This window comes from Vanacampus margaritifer, chromosome 16 (genome assembly GCF_051991255.1).
Source record: "Vanacampus margaritifer isolate UIUO_Vmar chromosome 16, RoL_Vmar_1.0, whole genome shotgun sequence".
Lineage (NCBI taxonomy): Eukaryota > Metazoa > Chordata > Actinopteri > Syngnathiformes > Syngnathidae > Vanacampus > Vanacampus margaritifer.
The window spans coordinates 15028189-15044870 of NC_135447.1; the positions used below are offsets into that span (position 1 = coordinate 15028189).

Here is a 16682-nt window from a genome sequence, read left to right on the forward strand (position 1 = left end):
CAGCCAGACAAGAGTTCTTACTCAACTACTTAAAGGTGCACAGATCAGAGTACACCTCTAGCTGTTTTATTTCTTCTTCTTTTTTTTTTATCTATAAAACACGGTGACCCTAAAGAATCATGCAGTCCTACAAAAAGCATTGTGAAATTAAAAATAAAAAGCACATGACAATAGAAGCTGGTGGGGAGGCAATGGACAGAGGAGCACCACAGCACTTATGCTCATAACACACAAGAGGACTACGATAAAATCACCACCTGGCCACAGCATTCTCGGTAGACAACTCAGGCAGAGGTTAAAAAAGTGGTTTCACTTTCATTCCGTCTCTGCATATATGAGGTCATTGTCATGTGATGCTGTTGCTTGCTGAGGAAAAGGGAAGAGGTGCAAATCATTTGTGAGGCAAATCGGAAGGACCACAATGCTTGAATACGTGCACAAATCAAATTTTTTACAGCTGAGAGGCTTCTGTGTCTACATTGTTAAATCCTGTCCACAGCAAAATTGATCTATTCCAGTAAAAATAACGCTGTCCCTTGTCAAATGTCAAAAGTTTCCAACCGTTTCAAATTTAAACTTTTTGTCAAGTTTATTTTCTTGTCAGTCTTTTATTTTTTATTTTATTTTATTTTTTTTAAAGTCGACACTGTCTGGTACGTAACAATGCCACGCAATTGATTGATTGAATTCAGAGACCCAAGTCATAACAGGGTTTATTTGATCTGAGCCTCCCGCAGAAATTCAAAATGTGCTTACTAAAAATGTGTTTTTTCTTGTTCACTGAGAACAAATTTGTGACTTTATTAAGTGGCCAATTTTGCGAGAAAACCCCGCAGAAATTTACGGGAAATACACGTAGCGTACTACTGGATGCTTATGCCAATACTTTTTGGTCGGTTTTCAAATAAGGAGATAGTAATGGCTTTAACCATATCAGGTTAAGCATTCGCACTTTGAAGCGTTGGGTACTGCCAGCGACAAAGACAAAGGTCCATACCCTGAAGATCAAGCATTAATTTGTAATATTTACTTACAGAATTATTATTTACACGTACATACAGTTTGGTATTTTTTCGTACAAGTAGTTAAGTTGATGTGTCGAATCTGCTGCTCTCCGTCATTCACTTGCATTTACCTAAAGTATGCTAGCTTCTGATTGGTTAGTGTTAATCAGCTGATAGGGGATCAGGAAGTGTTGTCGCTCTAGCTGCCGTGTATGACGAGTAAAGTTTAAATTAAGCATAAATCCATCTTCATCCTGCCTTTTAATTTTAAAAACAGTGTCCCATTAACCACCAACGAATCCTCACATTAGACTATAGCTACGCTACGTGTATTTCTCGAAATTTCTGAGTAATTTTCTCACAAATCTGTCACTTTATAAAGTCGCAAATTTGCAAGTTTTTCCTCTTAGAATATTGCCTCCACCCTCTAAAAAACTATATTTATACGTGGCCATAATACGCCGTCGTAAATAAGAGTGTCTTAGGTAGCTATTCTATCAGCTAACAATATGACTCCTCTGCAATACAGTACCTTCTTGGCTCGACATAGTGCTCTATGCACATTAGGATACTTTCACTCATATAATTCAACTTCTTTGATCAAGTCAAATCAAACATTATAAACAAGCTTTTAATACATATGCAACTCAAAGTGCTGGTCTGAATTAATTGATAGGTTTGTAAACAATGTCGATGATCACAGTGAAAATTACGAGTATAAACAAAAAGACGATTTGCTGAACTGATTAGCAAGTCAAAGGCGAATAAAGTAGCACTAGCTACCAAATGGAACAAAACTGGCATTTGCTGCTAAATGTACTAAAGCAGACTAAACTGCACCACCAAATAACAGAGGCCACTTTAAGTCCCAGCTGAAACTATTCTCACTCATGCAAGAAAAAGAAGTCATGCTACTATCACACATCAAATAAATTAATGGTCTAGATAAAATGCAATGCCATCTTTAGTCATGTCATCAAAATAAAAAAAATAAATAAATAAATTAGCATGTTGGGAGCATATACCAGTATAACCTGTTAGCTACTGATGCCAATGTTGTGCTAATGAACCGTAATTAACAAAAGCCTAGAGAAGACAGCGACAGAGCCACTTGGGGAAAAAATTTGTTAACTCATATGCATATTGTATTGGGCTAATGTCAAAAAGTTTTCACATCACATGCAAACCGCACAATGGTGTGTTTGGAAAGGATCTTGGATAAGTAGCTTTGTTTGCTATTTTGACACCTACCCAACTGTTTGATTCAACTGAACTAATGACTTACTTTTTTCGCTGTGCCAGTCTTTCAAAATATGTCTTTACATGAAACTAGTTCATAGCACAAGGTTTGGGGGCAGATGTACTGTGCTGAATAAATATCAGTGATGCCACCAATTAACTTACGTGGACTATAAAAGCCTAGTGTGCAATAGGCTTCTGCCCATGATTTACAATGTAAACTTTCTTATTTCCTGAACGGACCTGGTAGTCTTTGTACAAGCAGTTTGGTCAAATCATCCAAATCATTTAGGCACATATTTAACAGGCCTTTGCTAATGATAGAGCTTACAATATGAATGGACTCATATTGGTTAAAGGCTTCACCAGAAGGAGCATTGGTAATAAGCAAAATTTGATAGGTCAAGGAGAACAAATATGTTTCTATCCAGTTAAAAATATCTATTTATAAATTGAATGTCCAGCTTGTCAGAAACAGTGACGTTCCACAGTTTGAGCTGCGTTACAACTAATTTCCCCCAAATTCTGAGACTAAACACTTCAATCATAAGCCTTGATACTCCCTCGCGGGTGATTAACTCAAATATTGTAAGCTGGAATTTAAAAAATATAAACCTTAAAGTTTCAAAGAGAGATTGGTTGCAAAATGTTTGTGTAATACTGCCAAAAATTGGCAAGGGAAATTATTTTCTGCACAAACAAGCTATCGGCCCCAACCCCAAGACAAAATATAGAGAAAATAATGAGAAAGCGTTGTGACCGCTGTGAGCTATTGCAGTAAAGAAACAATAGAGGACCACATCAATATGAAGAACAGTAACAAAACTGTTTCCATGGTTACAACAGCCTTGAGGCCATGTGGGGATCCATTGGAGGCCTGGAGTTGTGTAGTTTTCCCTTTACATGGCGGAGTGCCATGCTGGAAAGGGAAGACACTGGCTGGAATAAAAAGACCCTCCATCAATCCTACTGTGTGTGTGAGACAAAGTAAAAGGCGAAAGAACAAACTCACTGGAAATGAATGTGGCTCAAATTACATGCGCTCATACATACTGCATATATTGAAAGCCCTGATAAAAATACACAACTCATGTTAGGCCTTGTATTCCATTTCACCTCTTGTTTAATAAACCATATAGGCACAGTAACATTGATGCCAGACCCCACACACTGGCCAAACAATCACACCTACAGGACTTGTTTCACTTTATGGGGTTGGACACACTTTGACAGAATGGTTGGCCCCCTTCGGTTAAACAAAGAAAAACCTAAAATGCTCACTGAAACAACTTGAAATTGACATAATAAGTAATGAGATTGTATTGAAAATTCATAAGAACTAGGGGTGTAAAAATGAGTGTGTTAATTTTTTGTTAATTTAAAGTTCCTTTAACACCATTAATTATTTTAACGCACGATTAATGGCCCCTTACATGGAAATCCTGTATTGGGGGAATTCCAGTTGAAACGCAACAGACATGTCCACGTCAAAATTTAGCAGTAATACATTTAATAATAATGCATATATAAGCAACAAAAGTTTTATTTTACAATTTTTTTTAAATGTGCAGAATTTCTCGCATTACTTCATGTTAAAGATTAGACAGCTCTTAATATTAAAAAAAAATGCACTGAGCCATCACCAACGTCTTACAAATGCAATTATGCCATCTAGTGGCAGAAAAATGACTTCAACACAAATCAATAGCACACTCGTTTTTTACAGCACATCTTTTTAATTGTAACTCAATTTTATGAATTGCTATAAAATTACTGTATCAATGACTAAAAGATGCAGCCATATTTCTATTAGTTTAACATTTCCCCCCCCACTTTTATGTTAAGAGTATGAAAACTTAGGTGAAAAAAAGTACATTTTATTGCACATTTAGAACAGATGTAAAATTTGCCAATTAACTATTAAAGTCATGCGATTAATTACGATTAAAAAATTTAATCGCCCGACACTCCTGATAAGAACCCATTTGGGAAGTTTGACAAAATTATTTTAAAAACATAATAATCATGAAACCTGCCTTGACAATAACATTAAAAAAAAAAAAGTTTACACATACCACTTTGTCTTCCTTCTGGTTGTCCGAGGACAGAAGGCTCCATTCAATATCCAACGGTCCAGAATCCTCAGGGCTTAACCTGAACATACAATCCAGTTTTACGCTTTCACCGCTGGCTTTCTCAATGGATGTAGATGTCTGCCCTGAGGATATTATCTCCAGTCCAATGGTTGAACCTGTACGGAAACACAGAGAATGAGTGTCAACAACTGCATACAGTGCAACACCAGCACATGGTTTGAAACCGTTTTAACTGGAGCAAAATTAGTTTGCAATAATTACTTTTTGTCACTGATGACATCTGCAGTGACTTGCAGAGCAGACAAAAAAAGGAAACTCGTAAGCTGTCAAATGTTTTGGTTCTAAGAATGTTACATTCATAAAATAACTATGGCTACATCTCGTTGTAGCAGCGAAGTACCTCTTAAAATATGCATAATGTAAAACACACAGTGAAAGACACAGTAATAGAGCACAGCCTATTTGAGGCAAGTGTGATAACCAATGCATGTGGTGGCCCTTCTCAAACTCAGCCGACTCTTGAGCATTTATTCTTAGAACGAATAGGCATCATTTCCTGGGGACATCAACTAGGCTAATATTCTCCATTCAATAAGAGATTTAAAACCCCAGTAAGGAAGGGTGCATAGAGAATCAAGTTGTCACATGCTGTCTCAACACATTAAAATCCATCTGACAGCCATCCACCTTTGAGTCAACGGCGGAGGGGGTTGCTTAAAAAAAAATATATATATATATATCAAACCACCACTATGTCACTGTCGATATGTGCTGTCAAGGTGTAATAAACAAAGTCAAAGCGAAAACTGACAGATGTCAATTCAATTTCCTGCAGATAAATAAATGTCTTCTTTATCCTTGCTGAAGAAAAAAAGTATCATTTCAAGTCACATTTCCATCTTAGAGCTCCTCCTCGAGATGACTAACTTGCAAAACTAATTAAATTGCAACAGGAGCCAAACCATGCAACTGTGAGCACTTCATCAACAGCAACATTTGCATATTCTTGTTGGTAGATTTTCAATAATTAGAAAATGATTTCCATACAACAAAGGTTTTCACAAACACATGCAGATCTGTTTTGCACTGTAGCAATCAACTCGTTACCTTTTCCCAAGCCATTGAACCACTACGCCTGTTTTATTAATGTAACAGACATAAGGGAAGAGGGGTGTGGGTGTCTCATAAACTCTAAGAAGCACTGTTGGTTGTTTAATCCCATTTACATTGCACAAAATGTGCAAGGTCAAGGTGACTGTCAGCATATCAAAAATGCAAATGTAATTATGATTGGAATTATTTTTTCCCCACTTATTTTAATACTCCAGACTATTGCATAATATAAGGTCCAAGATCCTTGCCCTGTGGGTTTGAACAGCAGCAGCTACAGGTTGAGCGCTCTGCTTCATTTCACAACCATCAGCTCAATTTCTTGCTGGAACAGGGCCATGTTTGCACAACTGAATTAAAATACGCCACACAAGTGTACAGTCACAAACACGGTTGTTGAGGCTTAATCCCGTTGAGCATTTGCACAAACATACTTTTACACCGTAGCCGTCGGTGCTCCAGCTGGTCGTTTGAGCATTTTTGACAGACAGCTTTCATGGGCGCGAGCCATTGCCTTTGGCCAAAGACAAGGAAAGCAGTATAGAAAAAACTGTCACTCTCGGAGTGGATAGAGAGCTTTAAAACACGGTGACATGGAAGCTTGGGCTTTTTCAAAAGTACTTGTAAGGGGAGAAAATTGCAAAACTAAAAAAAAATTCTCTAATATTACTATAAATCAATCACCGACCATGTAGAATTTGTTTATTTTAGTCCACACAAATGTGAAAGCGTGTCAACACATGATATATCATGTCAGCTTTGTGTACGCGCAAAGGCTGCTTGGCTGGTGGCTCTCAGGTGACAGCAGGGCCAGGGCAGAGGAACACAGACCGAGTGTAACGCTTGATTTCAAATTCAGTCGAGTATAAACCTGTCAAATCCAGCTCGTGCAAGAACAGCCTGTACTCGAGAAATTGTGCTCAATGAAAATTTCTTATTTTGAGTAATCACAACTACTATTTGCAACTACAGCATGGAAGAGAATGAAGGTGAGAAAAGAACATTTTATAGCGAAAAATTAGGGCTGGGTATTGCCAACCACCTCAAGATGCAATGCGTATCACGATACGTATCGTGACATCCTGATACATGGCCTTCAATCACACAATCACATTATTATGAAAACAGTTACATGAACTTGTACATGTATCGTCAAATGATGTTTTCTTCTACTAATGATAACAGCGCTTCCAGTTTACTGCCAGCACTATGCCCGGTCGGGAGATGTGTGCACTGCACAGCAAAGAGCAGCTTTCAGAGACAAATGAATTAATGTGCAACATCAATTCTGACTAGTGATGTAACAATAACGGCAATATCGCAACATTCAAATTGCCACAATGTCATCGTCATGTCACGACATTAAAACACCACATGTGTAAAAAACTAACGGTGAGGTTGTATTCCATTCGTGCAGATCTCACCCCCTCTGGTGGTTAAATAATAAGTGCAGTTTCACATTAATTAGGAATGTTGGAACGACGGTTTTCACTCCCATAAATCAGACATACAAGCAAATACTTTTCAACAACTCCGTCAAAAAACATTACTTTCGCCCACTTCGGCCAAATATTGACCTTTTGCACGTGACGTCACAGCCCTCATGGGAACGCCCCCTCGGGGACACTGGACGGCAAAAGGAAGAAAAAAATTGAAAAGAAAAAAATCGATTCGACAATATATCGCGATATTACAGCGCGCAAATCTCGGATCGATTTGAAATGCGGCCAAATTGATTTTTAAACATTAATTTTGTTGGGAATATTCAACAAAACGTCTTACTTAGGGTTAGGATTCACACATTAAGCATGGTAGAATGTTATATTAATGGAACATTAAGCCTTAATATTTTTATTTCAGTGCTGTTCAAATATGTTTGTTAAATGCAGTGGCTCAGTTATAAGCCTGAATTTTCAGATAAATAAATACATGTTCATACAAATCTTACAGTGTACATGAACAAGTTTACTGATTAGTATTTTCAAAATTTTTGTCAAAAAAATTATTTAAAAAAATCGCAATAATCAATTTATAGATTCGTATTGGGATTTATTCTGACCTATGAATTGTGATACAAATTGAATCGCCAGGTACTAGGCAATTCAGAACCCTAATTGTAACCATTAAATCTCGTACAGCGTAAAGTCCTTTATCTAATCGATTATCTTATAAAATGGTCATATCTTGCTGTGCGGTCGGCTGTACAGACAAAGGAGTAAACCAAATGTTGCTTTTTATCGCATACCTACTAATGAAGACAAAAGACGTCGATTGATAGCAGCAATCAACAGAATGGACTGGCAGCCCACAAAGTATTCACGGATTTGCAGCGTTAATTTTTTGAGAGCTTAGTAGATAAATGCTGTAATTAGTAGATAAATGTTCGTACATTTTACTAGTAAACGTACACTCTAACAAAGATTGTAACAGGTGTCAAATCACATTAACGAGCCAGATAGTTAGCGTTCACTCCAACTGCACGAACACACAGCTTAGTTTTAAAATGCACCTTCTTCAAAACTATTAAGTGCATTTGACTGTTTAATAATGGGGGATTTCGTCTTTGTGCTTGGAGTTTTTCCACTCTGGAGCCGGAGTCATATTGATGAAATTACTGCATAGCTTGCCACTACGATAGTCATTTGTTCCATGCTAGTAAACATAGTACCATAACATCATCACAGCGTTTCAATATAGAACAGACTGTGTAAAAATAAGTCAGTTAGCATGATAAACAAGTTTTACCTTTGCATTACGAGGTATATTGTCCCCTAGTGTGAGCGGAGCATCTTGTCCCAGAGCTTAGATCTCCAACTAAAGTAAATATCGCTTTTTATGAGTCCCGACTAAATGTGCAACTTCGACTGACAGGCGAACTTTGGTTGAAGTAATAGATTCCATGGCTCGATGGGCAATAATAACTTTTAATTTGTAAAATATAAGTCGCTAAGTCACAAAGTCGCTCCGGGTCACGTCCACTTCCATTCAACAATCATTTCCTTCCGCCGTCCGTCATAGGGCAGTCACTTGCTCACGTGACGTCGGTGCAAATGGTCAATAGCCTAAAACTAGTAAGACCATGAATGACACGTTGCGCCACTGGGCCAATAGGAGCACATGAAAATGACATGGCCAAGCCTATTTTTTTGTTACTGATGCGATAATGTGCAAAAACACAATATTGTGCCTTTTCCCATACGTGATGGACTTCTTGAATATGAGAATCATGAAAAGGGGTGATTGGAATTAGTTAAAGGGATACTTGACCCATTGAGCCATTTTCAGAAGTAAAAAGTTAATATTTTGTCCTGGATTAACTTGATAACTACATTATTTTTCATGTACAATTAATACCTTTAAAAACACATTTTTCCACTTGCTGTCAACTGAAGATGACATCACCTGTGGTGAGGAAATAGATAACAACCAATCTCGGGTCACCCGTTTTCTGGGTTTGGTTAGCAAACTGAGCCATGATTGGTCGCCACCTACTTCCTCAGCACAGGTGATGTTATCTTCATTCGACAGCAAGTGGGGAAAAAATAGTTTTTAAAAGGTATTATTTGTACATGATAAATAATGTAGTTATTACATTAATTATAGACAAAATACATGCAAATTTAATGGTGAACCCTGATGCCTCAAGTACTTGCACACTTGCAATTGATCATTTGCATCCAGTATTCAAAGTTTTGGTAATATTTGCAAAATCACAGATACTGGATTTGTTACTGCATGACATAATTTATTTTCCTTCAAATACATCAAAGTGCCATCATTGAAATGTATGAAATACGCTAAACACGTATTGTACATGCTCTGAGTAAAGTATTGTACGAAAAGTCTGTGACAGAATATATCTGAACTCAGTTTTTATTTTGTATGACACTATCAAAGCCAAAGTAAATTGATCTTTGCTTTGCAAAGTAAGATAACAAGTGAGATGCCCTTACGTCACTAGTAAATACAGCTGTAAACCAAACATACGCAGTAGCTAATTTACAACCCAAGGTCTTATACAGTACTTGCTTGAATGCTTACGTCTCACCATAGTAAGGAGGCTTCATATGATTTAGAGGAGTAAATGGCGGCTAATTAAAAAGTCATTCATGATAACCATGTATGGAACCAACCATGCGTCTTTTTAAGTGTCAAACTCACTCCTGACTCTATCACTGTAATTCCCGGCATGGTTACTGAGAGCCCGGAAATGAGCACAAGGAATTCAGGGTGTCAGCACGCCTCATTCAATACTCCCAATTCCACTCACCTCATTTCATTCACCAATTGTGCCAACATTATGTCGTTCTCCCTTACTGCCCTCCTACTTGTGGAGTGACTGTGGAGAGGCAACCTCCCCAGACCTCCAATTCTCTCTGGTTTTACTGATGGCAACTCCGTTCACCCTCTCCACCTTTGTCGGCATACAATGGGGAGTGAATCCTGTCTCCTGGCAACCAAACCCCCGGAGAAGGGTGGGTTGCTGTGGCGATTGAGAGACGGCATTAAGGGAAGGACGGAGAAAGAGGGAGGTTGAGTGACAATGGACAGCCCAAAAAGACAGGTTTAGTAAGTGAAAATGTCGTAAGTTGAATGGAAGCTTGTTACTGTTTACGTGGTCCGCTTCCAAAAATATACTAACTGGATTAATATAAACACTGGATGGGGGACTAGGAATGGCCATTTGGTCACATTTCCATCAACTATCAAGAAAATTTAATTCAATTCAAATTTATTTTACTCTTTAAAATAAAAGAAATAAAAGGGGACAGAAAGAAGTAAAAACTTGTTATATCTGCTGCTGATCAACACCAAAAAAGAAAAAAATCCACACAAAATGAATGACAAAAATAAAAAATATATATGTTTTATGCTGCATGTTAACATAGCGTAGTTTCAGCAACACCAGTTAACCCTGAAACCAGAACAGTCTAGGAAAGGCAAAGCAAGGCAAGCTCTAACAAGCTAACCTTTCATGGCCTTTGTCCTGGCCTAACCAAAATGTTCTGGCAGAGGCCACCGACAATCAGAAGCTCCATTCTCTACTCCTTGACATGAAAGTGCATGAGTCTGAAACTTAGGGTCTGCGCATTGGGAGGGGGTACATATTTTAGGCTCACAGGGGTGGGGGTGCAAGTAAGCAACAATGGGAAAAAGCTCAAGAAAAGTGCAAAACGTGACTGACGATGTAATGTGATTTAGTTGCCCAAGCTTTTTTGAATGTATGATGTTATGCTCCATTCCATTGGCGAGTATATATATATATATATATATATATATATATATATATATATATATATATATATATATATATATATACACATATATATATATACACACACACACATTACATTAAGCCATTATATTTTATTTCAGAGCTGTTCAAACATGGAACAGACTGCAACCTGAATTTTCAGATAAATAAATACATTTTCATACAAATCTTGTACAATGAGTTAAGAAAAAAAAAAACGCAATAATCAATTTGTAGATTCGTATCGGGGTTAATGGGTATCGAATCAAATCGTGACCTATGAATCGTGATACGAATCGAATTGCCAGGGACTAGGCAATTCACACCCCTAATATATATATATATATATATATATATATATATATATATATATATATATATATATATATTTCACTTATGAGAAGGTAAACAATCCAAACCCAACAGCCTTTCAAAAAGAATAAACATTTTCCTGAATAGGAAATGATGAAAGAATAAACACTACATTAGAGATTCATTATTGTAAAATGGCAGTCTAGGGGCAGTGGAACGAGAAAATTAAATAGCGTAGACACTCTTCCCATCACAAACAGTTAAGCCGGTCCTCTGTGACTATGCCGGAGAGAACATCAATTATCTTGCTCACAGCACAAGATAACTTCTTAACTTGGTTGCCGCTCAGAAGGAAGCCTCTGAATACTCGCCCAAGTGTACCCAGAGGAATTTAAAGCGATGTGTGTGCCCTGTGTGCTTTGGTGGTGACGTTTATTTAGTGTTGCACACGGCTGGGAATGTTGAACCATTCCGATTGTGCTGTAATGCAGCCTGAAAGCTCCACTTAGCCCACAGTGCGGCCATCAATTCCCAGTGAGTATGACCTCAAGGCTGTTTTGAGATAATTGGACATTAAATGATGAAGGGGTGACAAATGGCACGCACTTCACTTTGCTGCATGGGCATTTGACAGCTTTTAAAGGGGGCCTGTGGGCAATGTTGTGATGTCATTGCAATGGACATCCACAGAAGACATTGTTGACTGCATACACACATCAATTCATGACTTCCCTGCAACTGCTGCTATGAAAAACTACCATTACAGGTGGTGACTTCATTATGATTCATGAATTTAAATGAGTTTGAATCCTACCATCTAGTTAGAAATAACTGGTGGTGCTGAACAATAGAGGTAACAAAAGAGCTACTGACAAGAGGGAGGCACCCTCAAGGGAGGAGGGATTGCAATTCCCATCGGTGTTTGTTATTTAATGGTTAATTAATGACAAACTCAGCAAGTCTTAATTGCACTTGCTACCTCAATCGGGGGAAGTGTACTTTAATTGTAATTTCAAGTATTGCCTTTTCACACATGCAAGTTTCTTAAGCTCTCTGCCATCAGGGGGTTGCACACGAAAGCAACATCTCATTTTTACATTCCTCGCCACAAGCAATTCAAAATGCCGTTTTCTATAACATGTAAATAAATGTTAGTTTGTTTGTGTTCCAGAAATGAAGAACTGTGACCACAATGCAGCAGGAGACTCATAGGAACACCTGACACATCCATAAAAATAGGGCTTTGTTTCTGACACACGCACACGCACCCACACAGGCTAGTGACAATATGATGTGTGCTGTAAAACTGATAGGCACGGCGCCAAGCCATAGAACAACACAGATAACATCCTTATGGTGGAAAAAAAAACAGCAACAGTGCCAATATACTGTAGTCATGGAGGAAATTAAACAGGAACAGACGCAAATGGAACATAACCATGTTAAATGTAAACAGCTTTACAAAATTTACCAAGACACTGTAGATGGCCTAAAAGAGGGTTGAGAATATTACAGGGAATCTCCACGCTTCAGTCAGAGATGCTGGAGAAGTACAAAATCATGTCCACCACATTTTGCAGGGGAGAACACAATTCCCAGGGAGCAAATGGAGAGCATGTGAAAGTAGTCTGCATGACTTGAGGAGTGGTGCGAACTAGATTTGTACATCACAAATAAATACGCAGACCTCATATCTCATGGATGAGATGAGGCTTACAAAATATGATTATTTCAATATAAGATGCCCACACAATATTGCAGTGTATGAATAAAGTGTTGGTTTGAGGGAGGGAATAAAAAATGCACAAAATCGGATATCCTCTTTCACGTGAACTTTCTGAAGATAACAATCCAATATGAATAGGATATCATTTAATGCTACTACAGTGTAGATAGAGAGATCAGATCAAGCTGGTGAGTCTGAGCCAGACCTTGAAATACGCCTATCTGTGGCCCAAACAATGGAGCCATACGCCAGACAGCCAGACCTGCAGTGAAAATCCAGCCTAGAACCCAACAAGTTACAAAATGACATGAAAAGATGTGAAAAGAGAAAACATGAAAGCCACAAAGCTCAATGGGGTGCAGTCATTGGGGCGTCTCTTCGTCTCTCCTGACACAGGGGTTTCTCTACATAAAGCGGGGGCCTCTAAATACCCCCAACCCCCAAAACAAATACAGTGGGCCTGATACAGACTGGCCCCTGCTGGCGCCCCAACCCTATCTTTTGTCAGTGCCCCAGGGCACACTGCCAACTGTGATCAGGAGGCAGCAACACTGATCAAACACTCAGACTTAAACCCAGCACAGCAAATCTACTTCATCCAAACTTGTGATGAACTCAAGCGAAGTTGCTTTGGCATGCCAGAAAGTTGATAATGAGATGCAAGATTTATTGAAGCCCTTTTGTATTAATGCAGTTAAACATTGTCAGGTCTTCATTTAAATCGGAACTAAGAGTCAGCAAAAAGAGGGGGAAAAAAGCATAGAAGGGATATTAAAACATTATTGGTTAATGAGAATTGCATGAATTGGAATTCTATTAAATGTTTAAAATAAAGACTTAGATTGAAAATTCCAGAGCCAAGCATTCTTGATGTACCAAGTTCACACAACTGATCGGTCAATAAATAACTGTGGGAATGCACGGAGCTTTGTTCACATATGACTCAGTGAACTCCCGCCAGTGAACTTAAAAGACATCCTCATACAATTTGAAATGAATTGCAAACGTCTTACAGCAGTGGCATGTTATGAGAACCAATAAACTCTCTCATTAAACTTTCAAAAAGAGTGCTGAGAACGTATATATAATCACACTACAATGTAAAGCCACTGTAAGGAAGAAGTAGACCAAGTAAAATGCCAGACAGCAGACTGTTGAAGGTAAAAGCGTGATGGTTAAAGGCATACCAACAACACTAAGGTTGTTGTTGTGACTGATGACACTTTAGAAACTCAGTTATTTCTTTGCATCCTTTTACTATTCAATGGGTAAAATAATTTGGTATATGAGTAAATTGAGTTACATGCTTGGTCATCGGACAAAATAACCTCATAAGTCAAAGCATGCACACCTGGAATTATAAGAGGCATTCGATGACTCTCTCTTGCTCATGCTGTGACCTACAGGTTGTAGTCTAAAATTAGGGTCTTTGCCTGTGGGTAACTGCATGACGTTACTCTTGTAGATGGTACAAAAACAGCCATAAGCTGCACATTTGCTGTCCAAATGAAGACAAGTTTCAAGTCTGAGTTGGGCAAGTTACTTTTGGAGAAATTGACTAGGGTTTCCATCCACTTATTTTTATTAAAATCTTCAAGAAATGCAAACATAAAACAATGAAAACGCTAGAAATTCAAAAAAGGGTCCAAAATTTGCACACACAAAAAATTATGCATACAGGGGGTGGATTTTGAAGCGTATCGAAAAAAAGGTCATGTAATAACCGCTGGCAAGACCGGATACACGTCACACGTTTTGACCGGATATTACGTCACACGTATGTTTGTAGTAACAAAGCAATGGTGGACGATAAAGTAAGGTATGTTTGGGGGGACAACAAAAACAGAAATCTTTTGGGAATTAATTAAAGAAGCGAATATTAATGCTATATTTTGATGGAAAACCGCAAAGAAACACTACGATTGATGAAGAATTACAAAAAAGCCTCATACGACGTCATCGCACGGTATAGTCGCTTCCTGGTCTTCTTCTTCTTCTTTTAAATTACGAGTGATCACATCTCTATGGTGTATACCGCCACCGTTCCGCCCCTTTCAATATTCGCAAAAGAAGAACAAATGGAAAAGGGCATGTCCATTTTGCGCATTTTCAGTAAATTTGCTTTAAAAAATCTGAACAATTGGATGGAAAGCTGACTATTGACTGCCCTTGTATGTTATGCAGCAAATGTTTAGTTTCACACCAGCATGATGATGCACCAAAGAATTTGCTTCTCACACCTCTAAAAAGTGCTAGTTTCATTGTTTTGTTATACTGTGCACATTTGACGCCCAAATCATTCTGTCAAAGGCAGTAACACATTCACATTATTTCAATGAAAAGATCTGTTTACTGCTGAAAGCCCCTGAGAATATGGGCAGAGATGGTGAGTACTTTGTAATATCTGCTAAAACATCCCTTCCTTTTCAAAAGCATTCATGGCATCCCTTCTTTCCAAATGCTCTAATTCTGCCAAAAGCATTCCCACTAGCCAGAACGAGGACTTGCTGAGAATGTTTCAACAGACAGCCTGATTCCTGTCCTCTGTGTGAAGAGGGAGACACTCCAGCAGGACATCAAGATAAGAATGCTGTTAACAGATAAGATGGATAATCCTTTTTTGTCTTCTTGGCACAGATGGACAGCCAGACCAGATGTTCCAAAGCTGGAGCCTCTTCTTCACTCAGAGGTTCTTGAAGGCCAAAGTAGTAAACACACCTGGGTGATGAACTCTGCAAGACGCCACAGGCAAGGGCTGTCAGTTGTTATTACAGCTTAACAGGGGCCCCCGGGTTTATTCATGCCTCCAGCTCAGCACAGACACAAGATGAAGACATAAAACGAGTACTCCACATACAACGTTAAGTGACAAGATGCAATTGGGAATGTTAAAAATAACCCTGCTGAAGTAGTGAATATATCCCAAACAAAGTGGCAATCCAGTAAGCCATGGCACATTCGGAAGACATGTATTCTACACGCTTCTCAGATATGCATGAGATGATTTGTTTCAGAGAAATAAGGATGAGGACGAATCTGGGGAAGTCTGGAAAGTTGAGATAAATGCACTAAGCCCATTAAGATGCACAGTCCTGATCCTTACGAATTTTAACACTTGTCATTTCGTCTAGGTCGGTCATTTTAGCAGCCGACTACCCAATCCAAACATCTGAAAAAGTATTTTGAAGAGCAGTCTGTTCATAAATAATGGCTTTGGGAAATACAGAAATGAAGAATACAACATCAATATAAACATATTACTAATGTACAGTTCTTCTAATAAATCATAAAAATGGCCAACTTATCAGTGTTGAACAATTAAATCAGAGATTTAATACAATTCAAGCTTCAATTTAACTCTAGGCTAGGGAAAGGGAAGTCTGGGTTTCCTTGCTTGGGCTGCTGCCCCGTAACCCGACCCCAAATAAGAGCAACAAAATGGATGAATAGTTGGAGATCATGGAGGGCAATGCTTCATTTCCGATGTCGAGAGGACAAACGACAAAAGCTAAACAATAAAGTCAACATTATTGCCTGCTACACAAGTAGAATCATCTTTACTGGCCAAATATGTGAAGAAACACACAAGGAATTTGTCACTGGTATTACAATTCACTGTAGCACTGCAACTGCAGCAAATAAGATACTATAACAAAATATACATTTAGGACTTAAATATACAGTTTGGGCACAGAGAGTCATTGATAATGGCTTTTAAAACAGCACAAACATTCTAGATTGAATTGGTGTAGCCAGAGTCAGACTGGCAAGCATGCAGCAGTTATAAACATTATCAAGTCGACAGTAAGTGACTTACATTAGCATGCATTTGTTTTTACTCTAAGACACAGAATTGTTTTCCATTTAGCCTTTCAATTACAGAACAGGTCTTCAGTTTAGCATGCATGTGTACTGTCTATGGTAAGCATTAGGGTTGTAAC

The 16682-nt window shown here is 38.3% G+C and overlaps 1 protein-coding gene across 1 annotated transcript in view; it reads right to left on the bottom strand.

Annotated features, from left to right (window-relative positions):
- cxadr (CXADR Ig-like cell adhesion molecule) overlaps positions 1–16682 on the bottom strand; it is a 52812-nt gene that overhangs the window by 23813 nt on the left and 12317 nt on the right. Inside the window, exon 2 of the mRNA XM_077547090.1 lies at positions 4319–4494. Coding sequence (XP_077403216.1) covers positions 4319–4494 — 176 coding nt within the window. The remainder of the gene's footprint in view (positions 1–4318; positions 4495–16682) is intronic.